The 23,414-nt window shown below is 41.9% G+C and overlaps 1 protein-coding gene across 1 annotated transcript in view; it reads left to right on the top strand.

Moving 5' to 3' along the window:
* LTBP1 (latent transforming growth factor beta binding protein 1) overlaps positions 1–2,741 on the top strand; it is a 369,767-nt gene extending 367,026 nt beyond the window's left edge. Inside the window, 2 exon segments of the mRNA XM_032497326.1 lie at positions 510–659; positions 1,762–2,741. Of these exon segments, the coding sequence (XP_032353217.1) occupies positions 510–659; positions 1,762–1,943 (332 nt within the window). The 3' untranslated portion in view covers positions 1,944–2,741.
* The last annotated feature ends 20,673 nt before the right edge of the window (positions 2,742–23,414 follow it).

Genomic DNA, 23,414 nt, shown 5'->3' on the forward strand with positions numbered 1-23,414 from the left:
TTTGATCCCCCAAGAGCCCTTTTGTAAGGCTCATTCCAAAACTAGAGCAAACAAACAGACATCCCTTGGCAAGGCCAGGCTGGCTTGTCTCTGCTTCTGGGAGCTCCAAGTGAAAAAGCACCACCTCCAGTACTCATGGGTTGTCTTAGCAAATGTCTGCTCGATACTGAGTTCCATTGGTTCCATCCTGAAAGACAGTTTGCCCTACTGAGAACTCAGGAAATTTTAAAATCTTAAGCAAAAAATTTCAGTTACTAAGGACAGAAACAAATACCCTGCTTTATCATTTTATGTGATTTTTTAAACATAGAACATCAGAATTCAAGAGGTGAGGCTAATCTATACAACATATACAAGGTTTGTAATAGTTTATACTTAATATTATGAACAGATATGTTCACTTACATTTTAATGCTGTCTTTCAAGTATTGGAAAGATGAACCTTAATAATCATGTAGTTTTTAAAAAATGGAGTTTCTAGAACTTGTCTCCTGTCCTTTCCCTTCCAGGTTTTTTAAATAGCTTTGAGGAGTTGCAGGCAGAAGAATGTGGCATCCTCAATGGATGTGAAAACGGCCGCTGTGTCAGGGTACAGGAAGGTTACACCTGCGACTGCTTTGATGGGTACCACTTGGATATGGCCAAGATGACCTGTGTTGGTAAGAATGATGTGCATCTGATGGGAAATTATTCTTTCCCTGAGATGCTCTGTGGCCAGACCTCATACAGTCAAGTACATGTAAGATAGATTTGCAGGATTTAGGAAGATGGGAAAAGTTCTGGAGATTGTCAGTGCTGAAGAGTGTACAACAGTGGGAAGATGCTTAATGCCCCTAGACTATCCACTTAAAAATGGTTGAAACGGTCACTTTTATGGTGTGAATATTTTTTTTAAATTGTAAAAGTTAATATTTAAAAATTCATATAAATGGTACAGATGGAGGAAAGGCCAGGATCTCCTAGGTAATTACTCTTTTTTAAATTGAGATTTTTTGACTCTAGCAAATAATGCTTTCCCTGAATACCTGACACCAGCTTTAGAGAACACAGATGTCCAAAAAAAACAACCTACCACTTCCATTTTGGAAAGTCCTTTTAAAACTCGCTCATGTTGCCTTCCCTCTTCCTCTGAAAAGAACAGTAAATGTACGTTTATTCTTCCTGTGTGATTAATGTGCCTGGTGACCCTCTATGGTAGAAGGCTCTTGTCTTGCAGCGGTTTGGTTCTTCCACTCGCTCCTATAGTTTCCCCATGTCAGCTTTGTCTCAATCTGCAGTGGGTCTAAAAATAGGTAACCTGGGTTATTACAGGTGTTTGAAGTGCGTGAGAGCCCTTCTTTCCTGTGGAAAGAAACCTAAGAAGGTAACTTAAGCCTTTAGAGAGGCCACTCTGTATCTCTTGCCAGCCTCCCCATTCTTCTGCACCTGTGGGAAGGAATTTAGACATAGGATACTTCTGCCAGCTTCCTTGAAGTTTAACTACAAAATGTCAAGCTGACAAAATGATTTGGGTTGCATTAATTAACAGGGAAAGAAATTCTAGAATCTCCCAGATAGTCTACCTTTTTAAGATCCAGAAAGTAATTTACCTTGCATGTGATTGAAAAGACAATAATGGGAAAGACTATATAGTTGACTCGGGGGAAAGCAGAGAACAGCTGGGCTCAGGCTACAGCCGGATGCCTCAGGTGAGCCAGAGGTTGCATTTCCTCCCGGAGTGATGTTAAAGCTGGTTTACCTGCATGGTTTGGCTTATTGCAGATGTCAACGAATGTGATGAGTTGAACAACCGCATGTCTCTCTGCAAGAACGCCAAGTGCATCAACACAGAAGGTTCCTATAAGTGTGTGTGTCTGCCGGGCTACGTACCTTCTGACAAGCCAAACTACTGCACTCCATTGAATACCGCCTTGAATTTAGACAAGGACAGTGACCTGGAGTAATAGAATCTACATAACCTAAGCCCATATACTCTGCACTGTGTAAAGGAAAAGAGAAATGTATTATATACTTCAGACATTGCAACCTAACCCAGAATGTTGGAAATACGAAAACATCGTGGAGTTACGTATCCTCAGAAGAGAAAGGGTTCAGCGTGAGCCTGACTGGTGTGACAGACCAAATGGACATTTCTCTGAAAAACCAGTATATATAGTCTGTTCATATGTAAAATTCAGTGGAAAAGAGGCAGAACAGTGCTGTTATTTTAAACAGAAGGTTGTATTATTGTTTTGGTATTTTTTACTGTTGCTTGATTAAATCTGGCATTTAAATAGTGGTGGAAATATTTTATGTAATTTTCATTTTTCGGTTGTTTCTCTCCAGACTGTTTTTTAAATCTCAAGTGCAAAAAGTCTTTGATAAAATATTGTTTAAACTGTATTATAAGTATTGTTACACAGGGTTATGCTATTCCTGGTCTGGAACATTTTTAAAATCCAAATTGTCTGTCCTGTGGAGCAGGCAGTGATTGTTTCAAAACTTTTATAAACATTTGGAGAACAGTACTTTGTACTTACCGTGTGTTGTCAGATTTTAATGTCCATTCTTAGCCAAGCTGCTAGTAGGTGTTAATTGGATCCATTTCCTACACTGAAATGGAAGAACTAATGAGCTTATATTAGTATTGTAACATGTAAAGTAAGCCCAGCAAAATTTTTTAAAAACTTGATGATCCCAATATATTTACCATTGTATGTTAAAGCAAAATAAATCACCTTTTTTTTTTTTTTAGAAAATGTCTACCTCAGAATAATGTCAATGAGCGTATGTGTACGAGTTGTGTCCCCGCCCACCCCACTCTCTCAATGGGTTTCCATGAATCTGGAGTCTTTTACAGGTTAGTTATTAAATTTGTTAGATACTTTTATGCACTGAATTTTGTCCCCCCACCCATCTCCTCCAAGACTCAGACTGGGGCTGCATTTTTAGATGAAGTCAAGGATAAAGGAGGTCACTGGGGTGGCCCATAATCCAACAGGACTGGTGTTCTTCTGTGAAATTAGGACCCACACAGGATGATCTTGGGAAGGTACAGGGAGAAGACAGCCATATACAAGCCAGAGAGAAGCCTAAGAAGAAAATCCTTCAGTACCTCCATCTTGAACGTCCGGCCTCCAGAAGCTTCATGAATTTGAGCCATCCAGTCTGTGATCCTTGGTGATGACAGCAGTAGCCATCCAGCAGACCAGTGTGCCCAGCCTTGTTTTTAATACAGTGTCCACTCGTACAGTTTAATAAGAGCATCTGAGTTTTAAAAAATAATTATGTAAGGCATCCTGAGCAGAAATTATCCCCACTTAACCTTTCCTGGAAGACAGGCGTTTGGTTTTATTACCTGTCTTAGGCAGAAGAGCACAGGTAAGACGTCCGTGTCCTAATCCCTGGAGCCTGTGAATGTCACCATATGAGTCAAAGGGGAAATGAAGGTTCCTAATCAGCTGGCCTTAAAACAGATGATCTAGGTGGGACCCATGTAACTACAACAGTGGAAGAAAGAAGTCAGATGCGACATGGGACTCTGCCCCTGGCAGCTCTGAAGAGGGAGGAAGAGGCTGTGAGCTAAGGACTATGGGTAGCCTCGAGCATGGAGAACTGTGGAAATGCTGGAATCCTTGCCCAGAGCCTCCACAAAGGACTGCAACACCTTGATTTCAGTGCAGTGAAGCTTGTGTCGACCTCTAACCTATGTAGGATAACAAATTGGTGGTGTTTGAAGCCATTTAAATTTGTGGTGATAATTTGTTGCAATAGAAAGCTGTACCACCCCCCAAGCACCACAGAATGTACCTCTCTCAACTTGTTCAACTAATGTTTAAATATGAGAAATTCATATCCCCGAAATTCAATACAGCATTTACCTAATGTTGGCATAGCCCTGAGTTATAGTCCAAATATAGTAGTTGGAATCTGACATTTGAAAAGCACCAAGAATATCGACCAGGTAGATGTGCACTGGCACGTCACTGGCACGTAGAGGGACCACCCGTCATACTCACTGTGACCAGCCACCAGCTCCTGTGCTTGTCCTGAGGGCATTTCCACAGTTTTCCATACCCGACTAGCTCTTGTTTTCTCCTAGTGATGTGGAGTCCCAAACAAGATAAAGTCTCGAAGATTGCTTCCTCTTGCGGATTCCTTTTCCACAATCACGATAGAAAAGATATTACTACACACTAAGGAACCTCACTGATGAGCAAGAAGATATTTTAAGCATATTTACATTCCAACACGGTTTTAATGTGTTTAATTGTATTTCTAGGAAAGTGGTTGGGGGGTTTTGGTTATGGTATATCAAATTCTAGCATTTTCACACAGAGCCTACTTTTCATAGATTACTGACATTAAGCAGGACATGCCTATATATGTAATGAATATACACAGACAGGGAGGGGCTTCAAGCTGGCAGAACAGGACATGGAGCTCACTTCCTCCCACAGGTACATCAAAAATACATCAAAAAATACAGAACAGTTCTCACAGAATACCTACTGAACTCTGGCACAAAATCTTATACAAGCAAAGCTACAAGAAAAATCTCAACACAAATGGGTAAAGCAAAAAGTAGAACTGAGACAGGACCCATACCCCTGGGAGAAAGCAGTGAAAGAAGAAAGGTTCCCTTACCCTGGGAAGCCCCTTCACTGGCAGGGACACCAGCTGGGACAGAAAGAGAGCTTCATAGAAGAACGCAGCAGTCTCTTTGCAGCAGGCAGAACAGAGAGAAACCAGCACAGAGGATGTGCACAGTCCCCCAGGCTGAGACGCGAGCCTGCTGATGTGTGCAGGGACTGGGTGTCCTTCAGAGGACAGACCCAGGGAGAAGACGGGTTGGCTACATGCAGACAGCCTGAAGGGGCTGGAGTGTGGTAAAGGCTGAAACTGGGAGTGTGTGCAAAGGAGCCTGAGTCCACATAAAAAGTCCCATTGTTACCACATGTGAAGGAGGGAGAGGCAGGACCCCACCATAGCCATCTCCTTCTTGGCTTGCTCACAGCCGTGCAGCTCTGGCTGTGGGAGCTCTGGGGACCAGGGTATGGGAGGAAGCACTGGTGAGTTGCCCCCAAGCAGAGGCATGTCTGAAGTCTGAGCCCATTCCCAGGGACCAGGCAACTTTGGAAGCTGGGCTGAAATCTGAGCTCTTTGCCAGGCAGCTTTGGTGGATTTATGCCACAGGTGCCTCTGTAAGCTCAGTACCTGCAGAACATATGAGCAGAACACCATTGCGTAGCTGGGGCAGGTCCAGCATTGACAGTGGGCATGTGCACATGGAGGCGGGACTGGGGTCCAGGCTGACCCTGTGCCCACAGCAGATCCAGGTGCATGACTGTGGCAGGTCCCGGTGCCTCACATCAGCGGATCTGTCCTGACAGCCATGTGAACACAGCACCTGAGGGACACTAGGGCAGACTGCCTGCATTTCCACAGTTGAGGCAGGGCCAAGGGCAGCGCCAACAACAGTATACTCTGTGAGCCCACACAACAGGTGACAGGCAACACCACAGAGTGAGCTTTCTCATGGAAGTCTGCAGACGAATACTCAGCAGCTCCTCCCCCAGCAGAAGTGGTCCAGTCCCATCTGCTTCACACTACAGCTCAGAAATGAATCTGGGGGCTTCTACTCCAACAGCAGGGGAGCAGACCCAGCCCCTGACAGGGCTGTGACAACCACAGGGCAACAAGGAGACCCCACTTTACATCCAGGGCAGACTCTGGTCACCACAACACCAATCACACCCTCTTATCAAGGCGATAACAGCCATCACACATGGAGGAAAGACATGGCAGCCAACCATAATAAAAACAGCCATCCCAACAAAAATGTCCCTACACAGGCTACACAGGGATGCTCCCAATAAAAAGAGCTCTTCAAATTTATAGTCAGAGAAATGTAAGTAAAATGAAGCAGAAGAATCACTACCAATTAAAAGAAAAAGAAAAATCTCCTGAAAGAACAATGAAACAGACCTCTCCAGTCTACCAGATCGAGTTTTAAAAAGAGATGATTAAAAAATACTGAAGGTATTAAGAAAGGCAATAGATAGAAATGCAGATTACTATAAAAAGGAACTGAAAACTATGAAGAGGAGCCAATTAAAATCAGAAAATTTGCCAAGATTAAAGCTGAGCTAAAAGCAGTAATTAGCAGACTAAATAATGCATAAGAATGAGTAAATGATCTGGAAGACAGAATAATGGAAATCACCCAATCACAGTAGTGGACAGAAAAAAAATTTTTTTAGATTTTTTAAAATTTTTATTTATTACTGTATTTTTAAAAAATTTTTACTTATTACTGTGTTATTTTTTAAAAATTTTTTTTGGGGGGAAGAGGTAATTAGGCTTATTTTCAGAGGCAATACTGGGGATCGAACCCAGGACCTTGTGTATGCTAAGCATGCACTCTACCATTTGAGCTATACTCTTCCCAGAGGAAAATTTTTTTGAAAAATTAAAGCAATGTAATAGACCTATGGGATAATATAAAGCATGCCAGTGTACACATTAACAGAGGTTCCAAAAGGAGAAGAAACTGAAAAGGGGATCAAAACTGTATTCGAAGAAATTATGCCTGAAAACTTCTCAAGCCTAAAGAAAGAAACAGATATCCAGGTATAGGAAGCACAGATGGCTCCAAACAAGATGAACCCAAACAGACCTACACCAAGACATACTGTATTTAAAATTGCAAAAACTAAAAAGAAGATTTTAAAGGTGGCAAGAGGAAAAAAAAGAGTTAGCCTTATGGGGTTTACCTTGTAACTATCAGCTGATTTCCCTACAGAAACATTGCAGGCCAGAAAGGAGTGGCAAGATATACTCAAAGTCTTGAGAAAAATCTGCCACCTAAGATACTCTATCCAGCAAGAATATATTTAGAATAGAGGAGAGATGATTTCTCAGACAAGCAAAAACTAGAAGAATACAGCAGTACTAAATCTACCTTAAAAGAAACATTGAAAGTTTGTCTCTAAATAGAAAAGAATCTATAGAAAAGAAAATCACAATTGGAAGTGTGATAACTACAATGAGCAGCAAAATAAACATGAAGGTGTAAAAGAGGACATAAAAGTCATAAATGGGAGGAAAGGAGTAAGAAAATGTAGATTTCTTTCTTTCTTCCTTTTTTAAAAATGTGTTTGAGCCTGTATGATTACCAGTCTAAAGCAAAGAGATATAGTAATAGGTTAACAACTTGAAAAACAGGGTAACCACAAATAAAAAGCATAGAGTCACAGAAACCAAAAATAAAAGAATTCAAGCATAATACAAAAGAAAATCGAACTACAAAAGGAATGCAGATGACATGATACTATAATACAGAAAACTGTAAAGGCTCCACACAAAAACGATTAGAGCTGATAAAAATTCGGCAAGGCAGCAGGATACAAGATTAACATACAGCAATCAGTGGGATTTCTTTACACTAACAATGAAATATCAGAAAAGGAAAGTAAAGAAACAATCCCTTTTAAAATTGCATCCAAAAAAATAAAATACTAAGGAATAAATCAGACCAAGGAAGTGAAAGACTTACACGTGGAGAACTACAAAACACTGTTTAAAGAAATTAAAGATGACTTAAAGAAATGGAAAGATATCTCATGTTCTTGAATTAGAAGAATTAATATTGTTAAAATGGCCATACTACCCAGAGCAAGATTTAATGCAATCCCTATCAAATTACCAAGAATGAAGCTGGAGGAATAACCCTCCCAGATTTCAGACAATTCTAAAGAGCTACAGTAATCAAAACAGCATAGTACTGGTACAAAAACAGACAATGGAACAGAATAAAGAACCCAGAAATAAACCCACAAACTTTAAGTCAATTCATCTTTGACAAAGGAGGCAAGATCATACAATGAAGTAAAGATAGTCTCTTCAGCAAATGGTGTTGGGAAAACAGGACAGCTGCATGTAAATCAATGAAGTTAGAATACTCCTTCACCCCATACACAAAAATAAACTCAATATGGCTTAAAACTTAAACATAAGACAAGACACTATAAACCTCATAGAAGAAAACATAGGCAAAACATTCCCTGACACAAATCTCAGTAATGTTCTTCTAGGGCAATCTACCCAGGCAATAGAAATAAAAGCAAAAATAAGCAAATGGGACCTAAATAAACTTATAAGCTTTTGCACAGCAAAGGAAACCATAAGCAAAATGAAAAGACAACCCTATGGAATGGGAGAAAATATTTGCAGATGAGACTGACAAGGGCTTAATTTCCAGAATAGATACCTCATACAACTTAATAAGAAAAAAACAAACAACCCAATCCAAAAATGGGCAGAAGACCTAAACAAAAAATTCACCAATGAAGACATACAAATGGCCAACAGGCACATGAAAAAATGCTCAATATCGCTAATTATCAGAGAAATGCAAATCAAACCTACAATGAGGTATCACCTCACACCAGTCAGAATGGCCATCATTCAAAAGTCCACAAATGATAAATCCTGAAGAGGCTATGGAAAAAAGGGAACCCTCCTATACTGTTGGTGAGAATGTAGTTTGGTGCAGCCATTATGGAAAACAATATGGAGATTCCTCAGAAGACTGAAAATAAGACTTACCATATAATCCAGCAATCCCACTCCTGGGCATGTATCCAGAGGGAACCTTAATTCAAAAGATATCTGCACCCCAATGTTCATAGCAGCACTATTTATACTAGCCAAGACAAGAAAGCAACCTAAATGTCCATCGACAGATGACTGGATAAAGAAGTTGTGGTATATTTATACAATGGAATACTATTCAGCCATAAAAATAATAAAATAATGCCATTTGCAGCAACATGGATGGCCCTGGAGAACGTCATTCTAAGTGATGTAAGCAAGAAAGAGAAAAAATATACCATATGGTATCACTCATATGTGGAATCTAAAAAAAAAAAAAAAAAAAAAAGGACAAATGAACTTTTTAACAAAACAGAAACAGACTCACAGACATACAAAAAAAATTTATGGTTACCAGGGAGGGAAGGGGGTGGGAAGAGATAAACTGGGAGTTTGAGATTTGCAGATACTAATATACATAAAATAGATAAACAAGTTTCTACTGTATAGCTCAGGGAACTATATTTGATATCTTGTAGTAACTTATGGTGAAAAAGAATATGAGAATGAATATATATATGTATATTATGACTGAAGCATTATTCTGTACACCAGAAATTGACACAACATTGTAAACTGACTATACTTCAATAAAAAATATATATACACAAAAGGAAAAATGAAAAAGAACAAAGAAGAAATATAAAATAAACCAGAAAACAAGTTTTTAAATGGAAATAAATACATTTCTAGCACTAATTACCTTAAATGTCAATGGACTAAATGCTCCAATCAAAAGATAAATAGCACAGGGAACTACATTCTAGCACAAGGAACTATACTTGATATCTTGTAGTAGCTTATAGTGAAAAGATTATGAAAACATATGTATATTCATGTATGACTGAAGCATTGTGCTGTACACCAGAAATTGACACAACATAATAAACTGACCATACTTCAATGAATAAAAAGAAAAAAAAAGTGATGTTCATAGTAGCACTATATACAATAGCCAAGACATGAAAGCAACCTAAATGTCCACTGACAGATGACTGGATAAAGAAGTTGTGGTATATTTATACAATGGAATACTACTCAGCCATAAAAAATAAAATGCCACTTGCAGCAACATGGATCGACCTGGAGATCATCATTCTAAGTGAAGTAAGTAGAAAGAGAAAGAAAGATACCATATGATATCACTCACATGTGGAATCTAAAAAAAAAAAAAAAAAAAAAAAAAAAAGAAAAGGACACTAATGAATTCATCTACAAAACACAAAAGACTCATAAACATAGTAAATAATCTTATGGTATCAAGGGAAAGGGGATGGGAAGGGATAAATTTGGGAGTTTGAGATTTACAAATGTTAATGACTAAATACAAAAATAGATAAAAACCAAATTTCTTCTGTATAACACAGGGAACTATATACAATATCTTGTGATAACATTTAATGAAAAAGAATATGAAAATGCATATATGTATATATATGTATGACTGGGACATTATGCTGTACACTAGAAATTGACACATTATAACCAACTATACTTCAATTAAAAAAAAAAAAGAGTGGCAGATTAGATAATAAGACAAGAGCCTACAATATGCTGCCTACAAGAGACTCACTTTATTGCAAAGGACACACAGATTAAAGTGACGGGGTGGAAAAAGTTATTTCATGCAAATGGAAATGACAAGAAAGCAGGGGTAGCAATACTCATATCAAACAAAATAGACTTTAAAACAAAGGCCATAAAGAAAGATAAAGGACACTATATAAAAGGATCAACATGAGGATATTATACTCATTAACATGTACCCAATATAGGGGAACCTATATGAAAAACAAATACTATTAGACATAAAGTGAGAAATTGATAGGAATGCAACAGTAGGAGACCTTAACACTCCACTGACATCAATGAACAGATCCTCCCAACAGACATCAATAAGGCAACAGAGATCTTAAATGACAAAATAAAACAGTTAGACTTAATTGGTATTTTTAGGACATTATGTCCAAAAAAAAAAAAAGTAGAACATATATTTGATTCAAGTGCACGTGGAACATTCTCTAGGATAGACACATACTCAGGCACAAAAGAAGCCTCAACAAATTTAAGAGGATAGAAACTATTTCAAGCATCATTTCTGACCACGATGGCATGTAACCAGAAATCAACCACAGAAAGAGAAACAAGAAAAAAAAATTGCATGGAGACTATAAACAACATGCTACTAAAACACCAACGGGTTGATGATGAAATCAAGAGGGAAATTAAAAAGTACCTTGAGACAAATGACCATGAAAACACAACCATGCAAAATCTACAGAATGCAGCAAAGGCATTCCTAAGAGGGGAAGTTCATAACAATAAAGGCCTTCCTCAAAAGAAAAAACAAACAAACCTCAAACAACCTAACCTACCACCTAAAAGAATTAGAAAAAGATGAATGAACAAAACCTAAAGTTAGCAGAAGGAAAGAAACAAAGATCAGAGAGGAAATCAATAAAATAGAGGTTTAAAAAACAATAGGAAAACATAAAATCAAATCAAGAGCTGGTTTTTGGAAAGAGTAAACAAAAATTGACAAACTCTTGGCCAGGCTTAGCAAGAAAAGAGAGGACGCAAATAAAATAAGAAATTAAAGAGGAGAAGTTTCAATGATACCACCAAAATACAAAACCATAAGACAATACTGTGAACAATTATATACCAACAAATTGGACAATCTAGAAGAAACAGACAAGTTTCTATAAACAAACAGTCTACCAAATCTGTATCAAGAAGAAATAGGTAATTTGAACAGAGTGATCATTAGAAGTGAAGTATAATCTTTAATTAAAACAAAAACAAAAACTCCCGGCAAACAGAAGTCCAGGACCAGATTGCTTCACTGGGGAATTCTAAAACATACAAAAAACTCATACCGATCTTAAACTCTTCCAAAAGACTGAAGAGGAAGGAACACTCCCAAACTCACTCTATGAAGCCACCATCACTCTGATACCAAAACCAGACAAAGATACTACCAAAAAGAAAATTATAGGCCATTATCTTTGATGAATATAGATTCAAAAATCTTCAAAGTATTAACAAACTAAATCCAATAATACATAAAAGGAATCATACACCATGATCACGTTGGATTCACCCAGGATCAACAAGGATGGTTCAACATACACAAAATCAATGGGATCCACACCAACGAAAGACAAGACAAAAACTGCATGATCATCTAAATAGATGGAGAAAAAGCATTTTATAAAATTCAACATCCATTCAATGATAAAAACTCTCACCAAAGTGGGTATAGAGGGAACATATCTCAGTCTAATAAAAGCTATTTATGACAAACCCACAGCCAACTACTCATGATACTTAATGGTGAAAAGCTGAAAGCTTTCCTGCTAAAATCTTGACCAAGAGAAGGATGCCCACTCTCACCACTTGTATTCAACCTAGTATTGGAGGTCCTAGCCACAGAAATCAGAAAATTATAAAAGGTATCTAAACAGAAAGGGAAGAGGTAAAATTATCATTACATGCAGATGACATGATACGATATATAGAAAATCCTAAAGATGCCATACAAAGACTATTCAACTGATAAATGAATTCAGCAAGGTAGCAGGATACAAGATTAACATACAGGTATCTGTTACATTTCTTTACACAGACAATGAAATATCAGAAAGTTTTTTTTTTTAATCCCTTTTAATATTGCATCCAAAAAAACCAAAATGAAATACTTAGGAATAAACCTGAGCGAAGAGGTGAAAGATTTATACACTGAGAACTATAAAACATTGATTAAAGGAAATTGAAAATGATTCAAAGAAATAGAATGATATTCCATGCTCTAGGATTGGAAGAATTAATATTATTAAAATGGCCATACTACCCAAAGCAATCTACAGATTTAATGTGATCCCTATCAAATTATCCAGGACATTTCTCACAGAACTAGAACAAGTAATGGTAAGATTTATATGGAACCATAAAAGACACAGAATTGCTAGAGCAGTCCTGGGGAAAGAACAGAGGTGGATAACCCTCCCAGATTTCAGACAATACTACAAAGCTACAGTAATCAAAACAGTGTGGTATTGACACAAGAACAGACATATGGTTCAATTAAACAGAATACAGAGCCCAGAAGTAAACCCACACACCTATGGTTAGTTAATCTGCAACAAAGGAGTCAAGACTATACAATGAAGAAAAAATAGTATCTTCTACAAGAGATGTTGGGAAAGCTGGACAGCCCCATGTAAAACCAGTGAAGTTAGAACACTCCCTCACACCAAACACAAAATAAACTCAAAATGGCTTAAAGACTTAAACATAAGACAAGATACTATACACCTCCTAGAAGAAAACATAGGCAAAACATTCCCTGACATAAATATTAGTAATGTTCTCCTAGAGCAGTCTACCCAGGCAATAGAAATAAAAGCAAAAATAAACAAATGGGACCTAATTAAACTTAAAAGCTTTTGCACAGCAGAGGAAATCAGAAACAAAAAGACAACCTATGGAATGAGAGAAAATATTTGCAAATGATGCAAATGACAAGAGTTTAATTTCCAGAAAATATAAACAGCTTATACAACTCAGTAATAATAAAAACAACAAAATTAAAATATGGGCAGAAGACCTAAACAGAAATTTCTCCAAAGAAGACACACAGATGGCCATTAGGCACATGAAAAGATACTCAACATCTCTAATTATTAGGAAAATATAAGTCAAACTAAAAAAATGGTTATCACCTCACACCAGTCAGAATGGCCACTATCAAAAAATCTACAAATAAAAAATGCTGGAGAGAGTGTGGAGAAAAAAGAACCCTCTCATACTATTGGTGGAAAAGTAAACTGGTGCAGCCACCATGGAAAACTCTACAAGGTTCCTTTAAAAACTAAAAATAGAGTTACCGTTGATCCAGCAATTGCACTCCTGGGCATATATCTGGAAAAGATGAAAACTCTAATTCGAAAAGATACATGCACCCCAATGTTCACAGCAGTACTATTTATAATAGCCAAGACATGGAATCAACCTAAGTGTCTACTGACAGGTGAATGGATAAAGAGGCTGTGGTGTGTGTGTGTGTGTGTGTGTGTGTGTGTGTGTGTGTGTGTGTGTGTATTACATACACATACACACACACACATACACACACAATGGAATATTACTCATCTATAAAAAGAATGAAATAATGCCATTTGCAGCCACATGGATGGACCTAGAGATTATCATACTAAGGTGAAGTAGGTCAGAGAAAGACAAATATCATATGACATCACTCATATGTGGAATCTAAAACAAACAAAAAATGATACAAATGAACTTATTTACAAAACAGAAACAGACTCAGACACAGAAAACAAACTTAAGGTTGCCAAAGGGGAAAGAGGGGGAAGGATAAATTAGGAGTTTGGGATTAACAAATACACCCTACTATATACAGATGAACAGAGAGACCTACTGCATAGCACAGGGAACTATATTCAATACCTTGTAATAACGTATCATGGAAAGAACTATATATAAATAGAATTGAATCATTTTGCTATACACCAGAAACTAACTGTAAATCAACTATACTTCAATAAAAAATTACTCTTATTTCTATCAAGTAGTCAAATTAAGACTAGTTTGTTTGCAAAATAAGTCTGGTTTCAATAAACTTTGATTGTTTATATAAGCATAACTGATGATACAGACTCTTAAATCCATCTCTCCTGGACATCTTCCTAAGGAATCTCAAATTCAACTTTTATAAAGGCCTCTGAAGGCCAGGAGAGCCATGCCTTTAGATACGGCCTGCAATACCTACAGATTTGGATGGAGTCCTCTCTTGATGTCCTTGTGCCTGCCAGAAAATGCACTTCCTTATTCACCTGGGATGTCTGTTGGGAACCTAAGAGTTTCCAAATTCTAGAAGGATCAGGTATAAAATAAATCCTTCAATTCTGTTTATAAAGTATAACTTACTAAATTGCTGTACATGATAATTAGTTTAAAAGATTTCCTTGTATGTGGAAAGCAAAGATTTAAAATCAGTAATATTTCAGATTAAAAAATCATAAAAATTATCCTATTTGTCACTTTATTCAATCTCATATAATTCTTGTTCTGCTTGAGTCCAGTTCTTTTGACCTTGCCTGGTTACTGAGGGTGACAGTGACAGTGTGAAGGAAAAGCCGGGCTGGTCTACCAAGATAACTCACAAGTCTAGGAATGTGAAGGAGAGGCTGGGCTGGTCTAACAAGATAACTCACATATCTAAGTATCGGAATACTGATCTGAGTTCTGCTGGACTAACTTGTAAATCTAAGTTAATTAGTGTTGGTTTGCTGTTCATGTTTTTTGCTAGCCAGCTGGGTTTTCAAAGATACATATCTGGCTTTGGAATGTTGGTTTGCTGCCTCCTCGCCTCCACTTTTGTGATGATATTGCTGCTAAAGCTGTTCCATGCCTATTGGCCGAATACCCCAAGCTTGTTCTTTACCCTATAAAACCTCATGCGCACATCTTGGAGGTGCTCAGAGCTTCAGAGCAGAAGCCCCTCTGAGCCCACTGGCATAATACATCTGAGTACTCCAACCCTCCGAGTGGTGCTTGTTTCTTGGCTGGCCTGTTGTTTCCGTAACATTTCTGGAGGCCCCAGAGAGATACAACCATGCCGGCCCCTTGAGCTGCTGGACTGGTGGCTCCGGCCGACCGGGGGACGGGACTCCAGCAGTGAATGAGGTGGCACCACCCAATGGTATTCTGGGTTCTCCTTCGTGATGGCAACTCGGCCCCGGGATGGCTGGGCTACAACCAGAGCCAGACTCCGTGGAGGGACGGACAGACTCATCAGGTGGCCATCCAGACAAGGTAGGAACCCCCAGGAGGAATCAGGTCCTGTCCCATTGGACAGAAGAGGAGGCTGATCCCCTCCTACAGGCTCTCCGTCTGATGGTATTTCAGACGGGGAAATCAGGTCAGGTATCAGGTCCTGTCCCAGTGGACAGAAGAGGAGGCGGATCCCCTCCTACAAGAAACAGGATATTGGTATTGGTGGGAGGACAGCTGTTAACCAGTGTGTGTGTGTGTGAGTGAATGAGCGGCCTGTGAAGCATGAGATCAGGCTCAAGTTTGTAGCTCCACGGCATTCTGCTACGGAGTTCGAGTGAGTCCCAACCTGCGGTTCCGTGGTGTCCTCATACAGCTCAGGGCGGTATCGGTCCCTCAGGGTCCCGATCAGAGTCAGCGGTTTATACTGACTGCCAAAGCTAAAAGGCACCTTCGTCCCCGCGAGGGGAGCGGCCAGGTGGACGCAATGAAAACCCTCCCTTGTCTTGCCTGCAACACCGGCACAGGGTGGCTACACTGGGAGGGAAAAGGACATAGACAGCCAATGAGTCAACGCCCCTGTGCCCTTGGAGGCTAGGATGCTATTTCTTTGAGAAAGTCTCCTACCTGATTCTGTCACAGAACACCCAAGACTTAGTGTTCCCTCACAGAACAGACCGAAGTAGTGCCCCCTTTGCCTAGCCTCAGACCCCCAGGACTCAAGTTTAGAAGACAAATTCCTTCAAGACCGGGCTCACCCAGCCTTGGAGGTCCCTTTTCTAGTCCATTTGTTTTACCAACTGTCGTCAGTCCCACGCCCCTGATACGTTAGTTCAGGATATAGAGAGGGTTTAATGAAGAAAGTCCCTGGAACTGCTTGAGGCCTTGAGCTCCAGAGACATCAGCTGTGACTGGAACCCAGACTCCCTGACCAAATCAGCCTTCAAACAACTCATAGACCCAGCAAGAGAGCAGTCTCTCTGGGAACTCCGGTGTTTTGAGGCGTGAAGAAAAAAAGATATAAAGGCTACCTTCGCAAACATCTAAAAAGAATGGGAGGCTCTGAGTCGAAACCCACCACTCTAGACTGCATGATTAAGAATTTCAAAAAGGGGTTCTCAGGAGACTATGGAATTCGAATGACCCCTGGCAGGCTCCGCACTTTGTGTGAGCTTGAATGGCCAGCCTTTGGAGTCGGGTGGCCCTCAGGAGGAACTCTGGACCTAGCAACAGTGAGAGCAGTCTATCGAATAATCACTGGAACCCCAGGCCACCAAGATCAATTCCCTTACATTGACTCCTGGCTGAATATCACCCAGACTCTACCCCCGTGGATTCGGTTCTGCTCAAATGGACCTGGACAATGCAAGATATTAGCAGCCAGCTGGTCCAGGCCAAAAAGAAAGACAGAAAAAAGCCTATTTTCCAGGGAGATGCAGAAGACGAGATATGCCTGCCCCCTCCGTATGCCCCCGGGGCACAGACACCTCCAGTCCCATTGGAGACACCACCACCCTCTGTGTCACCACCTCCCCAGCCTGAGGACCCAGAGGCAGAGCCCAGCCCCCAGCCTGAGCCGGTAGGAAGGAGACTGCTCAGCACAAGCCGGGAAGCCAGCACCACCGGCCCTCCAAATACCACTGCAGGAGACACAAGGGCCACAGCAAGTTGGGGAAGATGGGACTGTTCAGCCTGGGCGCCCTGTACTCTACTGCCAACCCTTTAGCACCACAGACCTTCTCAATTGGCGCCATCATACTCCTTCCTACTCTGAAAAGCCGCAGGCTATGATTGACCTCGTAGAGTCTATCTTCCATTCTCACCGGCCCACCTGGGAAGATGTCTGCCAGCTGCCTCTGACTCTTTTCAATACAGAGGAGAGGAGACACAGTCTCACTGAAGCACAAAAATGGCTGCAGGGCCGAGCCCCTGGGGACACAATGGATGTTGAGGGGTGGGCCATGACACATGCCCCTGACACCAGACCAGACTGGGACTTTAACACCCAAGAAGGCAGAGAAGCACTGCGTGAGTACTGGAAGGACATCTTACAAGGGCTAAGAGCGGGAGCCAAGAAGCCAACTAACATGTCTAAAATGACCACGGTGACCCAAAGGCCAGACGAAACCCCCACTGACTTCTATGAGAGACTATGTGAAGCATTCTGAGTCTACACTCTTTTTGATCCTGAGGCCCAAGAAAACCAGCGGATGGTCAACGCTGCCTCCGTAGCCCAATCATACCCAGATATACGCCGGAAAATCCAAAAACTGGATGGATTTGCAGGGATGAACGCTACACAGCTACTGGAAGTAGCAAACAAAGTTTTTGTAAACCGAGAACGGGAAGCCCAATGAGAAGCAGACCAGCGAATGAAGCAGAAAGCCGCACTCCTTGCAGCAGCCCTGAGGAAAACAAGCTTCAGCCAGAATCCTGCACCACCCCGGAAGAGGGGACCCCAACCATGGATGCCCCTGGGCCAAGACCAGTGCACATACTGCTGGGAGACAGGACACTGGAAGAACGAGTGCCCAAACAGAAATGACAGAAAGAGAGCACCCCCCAAAAAGGCCTACTTATCAGCTGGAGCCACCAGCCAGTAATCACATCGGGCTGGCTGAGGTCGACTCAGAATAGGAGAGACCGGGGTCCCTGCCCCTGGGCCCCCGGGAGCCCAAGGTCAAGATGTTTACAGGGGGCCAACCAATGACTTTTATGGTAGACACAGGAGCAGAGTATTCTGTGGTGACCCAACCTGTAGCCCCCCTGACCAAGCAAATGGCGACTATTATTGGGTCTACTGGGGACTCAACTGCCCACCATTTCTGCCAACCACGATCCTGTCAAGTAGGGGGCCATCTAGTGACACATGAATTTTTATATTTGCCTAAATGCCCGATATCATTGCTCGGAAGAGACCTTCTGTCTAAATTGGGGGCACAAATTACCTTCATCCCAGGGAAACAGGCACTTCTGACCCTACAGGGAGAGTCTGTGATTCTAGCCATCTCAGTTCCCCGAGAAGAAGAGTGGCGTCTGTATGAGAGCAGAGAACTCCAAGAAAATCCTAGCAAACTCCTGGAAGAGTTTCCATTAGTCTGGGCTGAAAATGGACCGCCAGGCTTGGCACATAATCAGGCACCACTGGTGACTGACGGCAAACCTGGAGCCAGCCTGGTCAGACAGAAGCAATATCCCATGCCTCGAGAGGCCCACCTAGGAATCCAGAAGCATATACAGTGCCTCCGACAAGAGGGAATCCTAACTGAGTGCAGATCTCCTTGGAACACACCATTGCTCCCGGTGAAGAAAGCAGAAGGAACAGACTATAAGCCAGTGCAGGACTTACGAAAACTGAATGAAGTAGTCACTACAATAAATCCAGCAGTGCCAAATCCATACACTCTTCTAGGCCTCATTCTGGCAGATGCCAAATGGTTTACATGCCTAGACCTTAAAGATGCTTCCTTCTGTCTTCGACTCTCACCTGTGAGCCAGCCCATATTCGTGTTTGAATGGGAGGATCCCCATACAGGAAGAAAAACTCAACTGACATGCACACGTCTCCCCCAGGGCTTTAAAAACTCGCCCACCTCGTTCGGAGAGGCACTAGCCACAGACCTTGTAAAATTCCCTGGGGAAACATTGAACTGTACTCTGCTCCAGTATGTGGATGACTTGCTGTTAGCCAGCCCCAGTGAAGAGGACTGTTGGAGAGGAACTCGAGCCCTCCGAGGGTTACTCCAAACAACTGGGTACAAGGTCTCGTGGAAAAAGGCCCAGATCTGCAAAAAGACAGTCAAATACCTGGGATTTATTATCTCAGAGGGACACCGAGCCCTAGGACCAGAACGAAAACAAGTTATTTGCGCCATGCCCAGACTGGAAACAAAAAGAAAACTGCGAGAGTTCCTGGGCACAGCTGGGTTTTGCCGGATCTGGATCCCCGGGTTTTTAAGAATAGCCAAGCCCCTCTACAAAGCAACTGCTGGATCAGGAAAAGAAACCCTCAAACGGGAAATTAAACAAGAAAATGCCTTTAGGCAATTAAAGGAACTGCTAACCCAAGCCCCAGCACTAGGCTTACCAGATGGAACACAAGAGTTTAACCTGTCTGTACATGAAACAGACCAAACCGCTCCTGGAGTCCTGACTCAGAATGTGGGGCCATGGCAGCGACCTGTGGCCTATTTGTCTAAAAGACTGGGCCCTGTAGCATCAGGATGGCCACCCTGTTTACGGGCCCTCGCTGCCACAGCCCTCCTGGTCAACGAGGCAGACAAACTCACAATGGGACAGACTTTAAATGTAAAAGTGCCCCATTCTGTGGTGGCCCTGATGAACGGCCCAGGTTACAAATAGATAACTAACACAAGGATGACCCACTACCAGGTGCTTCTATGTGAAAATCCAAGAGTCCGTCTAGAGACTGTGCGAACCTTAAACCCAGCCACATATTTGCCTGAGGGGGAAGGGCAGCCTGACAACGACTGCAAAGAAATCATTGAAGAGGTGTACGCGAGCAGGCCTGATCTAACCAACAAGCCCCTACAAAACCCAGACCTGGAACTTTTCACAGACGGCAGCAGTTACATCCAGGATGGACAATGGCGAGCAGGTTACGCAGTAACAACAACCCGAGAGGTAATAAAGGCAGAGTCCCTTCCCCCAGGATGGTCTGCTCAGCGAGCAGAAATCTGGGCACTGGTCCAGGCACTAAAGGAAGGGAAAGGAAAACAAGTCAATATATACACCGATTCCAAATGTGCATTTGCAACCTTGCATGTACATGGAGCCATCTATAAGGAGAGAGGACTTTTGACTGCTGGGGGAAAGGAAATCAAAAACAAGGAAGAAATTTTACAGTTACTGGAGGCAGTATGGGATCCAAAGGAAGTGGCCGTTATTCACTGTAAGGGACACCAAAGAGGAAATGACCCTGTGAGCCAGGGGAACAGGCTAGCTGATCAAAAGGCAAGAGAAGCAGCCGCCTGGGAACACTCAGTAATTAAAGTTATGGCAGCCAGAGCTACCCACTGCCCCAGAATATAGCCACGATGAAAACAAGTGGGCACAGGCCAAACAAGGAAAGAAAGGAAAGAAAGGAAAGGACGGATGGTGGATCATGACGGATGGAAGGGTTTTCATCCCAGAATGACTAGCTTATTGTCTAGTCCAACAACAACACGAAGCCACACATATGGGAAAAACGGCTTTGGAGGCCCTCTTAAAGCGATATTTCCTAGTTTCTCATCTCCCTACTCTGTGTGCATCAGCGTCCCAATGCTGGTTGCTCTGTGCACAAAACAATCCAAAACAAGGGCTCACTGGGCCAATGGGAATACAACGATGCGGACTGGCTCCCTCTGAAGATTTAGAAGTGGACTTTACTGAACTTGGGCCCAGTAAGGGATCTAAGTACCAGCTGGTTTTCGTCTGCACCTTCACAGGGTGGGTAGAAGCCTACCCCACCAGGACAGAATAAGCAAGGGAAGTGACAAAGGCTCTCCTCAGGGATGTTATCCCTCGATTTGGAATGCCTACTTCCATCGGGTCTGACAATGGACCCGCCTTTGTGGCAGAAATTGTACAGCAGGTGGCAAAGGCACTGAGCATCCGCTGGAACCTGCACACAGCATACCGGCCTCAAAGCTCAGGGAAGGTAGAACGAATGAACAGAACTCTAAAACGAATGATAGCTAAAATCAGCCAAGAAACCCAGCTCCCCTGGGTGGACATTTTACCCCTGGCTCTGTTGCGAATTAGATGCACCCCAAGATTTAATATTGGGTACTCTCCCTTTGAAATCCTCTATGGGCGACTACCACCTTTAGTCAGTATAAAAAAAAATCCCACCCCAGAAATAGGAAATTTAGGGCTCCACTAACAACTGTTGGGACTAGGACAAGTACTACGAGAAGTTTGGGGTTGGGTGATAGAGAAAACCCCCATTTCATTAGGGGTCCAAGTGCATCCCCATAAACCAGGTAACCAGGTATGGGTGAAGGATTGGAAAAAGGAACCTCTCAAACCAACATGGAAGGGACCAAATTTAGTGGTATTAACTACCCCTACAGCTGTTAAAGTTGCAGGAATCATCCCTTGGATCCACCACTCCAGGGTTAAGAGAGCGACTTCACCTCAGACAGAGGGTCCCTGGAAAATTGAGAGTGTCCCGGGACACCCGCTCAAGATCAAGATCAAGAGGGACCAGAAAAGGATTGATGAGCCCTGCTCTAGCCACACCCGGAAGCTGGCTAGTCAACGCACGGCCAAAGCTTGAGGAAAGCTCAACGCAGCTGTTAAACGTATTTCTTTTGTGTTTCCTTGCCTCTTTCCTTGTTTGCTATACTAGTCTGCGTACTAGCAGTAGGGCTAGCTAGCACCACCCTACCTGACTGAAACATAGGCCATAGAATCCTGATAGCTATTTTATACCTTGTTCTGCAAAATCAGATTGACTATCTGGCCAAGATGGTCTTACAAAACAGGAGGGGTCTGGACGTACTCACGGCCAAAGAGCGGCGACTATGCCTCTTCCTAAACGAAGAGTGCTGTTTTTATGCCAATCAATCAGGAATTGTCAGAGTGATAATTCAAGAGTTACAAGACCGAGTGGAAAAGAGAAAACATATTTTAGATAAGAGCCCATGGACAGGCCCCTGGGGCTGGACCTCCTGGCTGGCACCATTCATAGGTCCCTTACTCCTGATTTTTGCAGTTCTGCTATTTGGGCCCTGTGTCCTAAAACTTCCTGACCCGCTTTGTCAGTGAGCGGATAGAGGCTATAAAACTTCAGATGTTAGCCGCCAATTATGAGCCCCTGCAACAGATAAGTAATGATGCTTACTCCAACTAGAGTTGTGAAAGCATCAAGAGTGGGGAATGTGAAGGAAAAGCCGGGCTGGTCTAACAAGATAACTCACAAATCTAAGTATTGGAATACTGATCTGAGTTCTGCTGGACTAACTTGTAAATCTAAGTTAATTAGTGTTGGTTTGCTGTTCATGTTTTTTGCTAGCCAGCTGGGTTTTCAAAGATACATATCTGGCTTTGGAATGTTGGTTTGCTGCCTCCTCGCCTCCACTTTTGTGATGATATTGCTGCTAAAGCTGTTCCATGCCTATTGGCCGAATACCCCAAGCTTGTTCTTTACCCTATAAAACCTCATGCGCACATCTTGGAGGTGCTCAGAGCTTCAGAGCAGAAGCCCCTCTGAGCCCACTGGCATAATACATCTGAGTACTCCAACCCTCCAAGTGGTGCTTGTTTCTTGACTGGCCTGTCGTTTCCGAAACAACAATGGTAATTTCAAGAAGTTTGTGAGGTTTTTAATGCCCCATATGATTTGCCCAGTGAAGTGGGTGCTTTGAACCCTGGAGACTGAGGAAAGTATACTCCAAGCGGAAAACACATCTTCTAACAGTTTGTCATTGTGAGGGCATCAGCCTTGCAGCAGGGGAAGAGTTTAATCCACCAAACAAAAAACGGGATTTGCCAGAGACCCAGGAAGAGTCAAGACGCTGCCTTGGGTTTTCCCATAACCCCGACTGTTTAATTCACAGCTACTGATTACCCATCTTAATTTCTGATTTAGGAGCAGACTGTTGCCATACTACAAGGACATCAGGGTGACAAAAGCTTGACAATGAGGGGTTAATTTCTGCAGAAGAATGGACTTTCTACATGCTACAGTCTTTACAAATTCTGTTGTTGCCTTTGAATGAAAGACACAATCTCTAGCAAAAACCAAGAAGCATGCAATTGTGAACTGTCATACCGGCATTTCCTGACTGGCAAACTTATGAACATATTCTATAAACTCTAGAAACACATTTTCTCACAGCATAATCTCTTTTCTCAGTGTGGTACAAGACATGTGTCCATTAAAACCCAAACATGTTTAGTTTCTCTCTAACAAGATGATGAAGCAGGTAAACTTAGATTTGCTTAGCAATTAGTATTTCAGTATTTTATCCTAA

This window comes from Camelus ferus, chromosome 15 (genome assembly GCF_009834535.1).
Source record: "Camelus ferus isolate YT-003-E chromosome 15, BCGSAC_Cfer_1.0, whole genome shotgun sequence".
In the NCBI taxonomy this organism is placed as follows: domain Eukaryota; kingdom Metazoa; phylum Chordata; class Mammalia; order Artiodactyla; family Camelidae; genus Camelus; species Camelus ferus.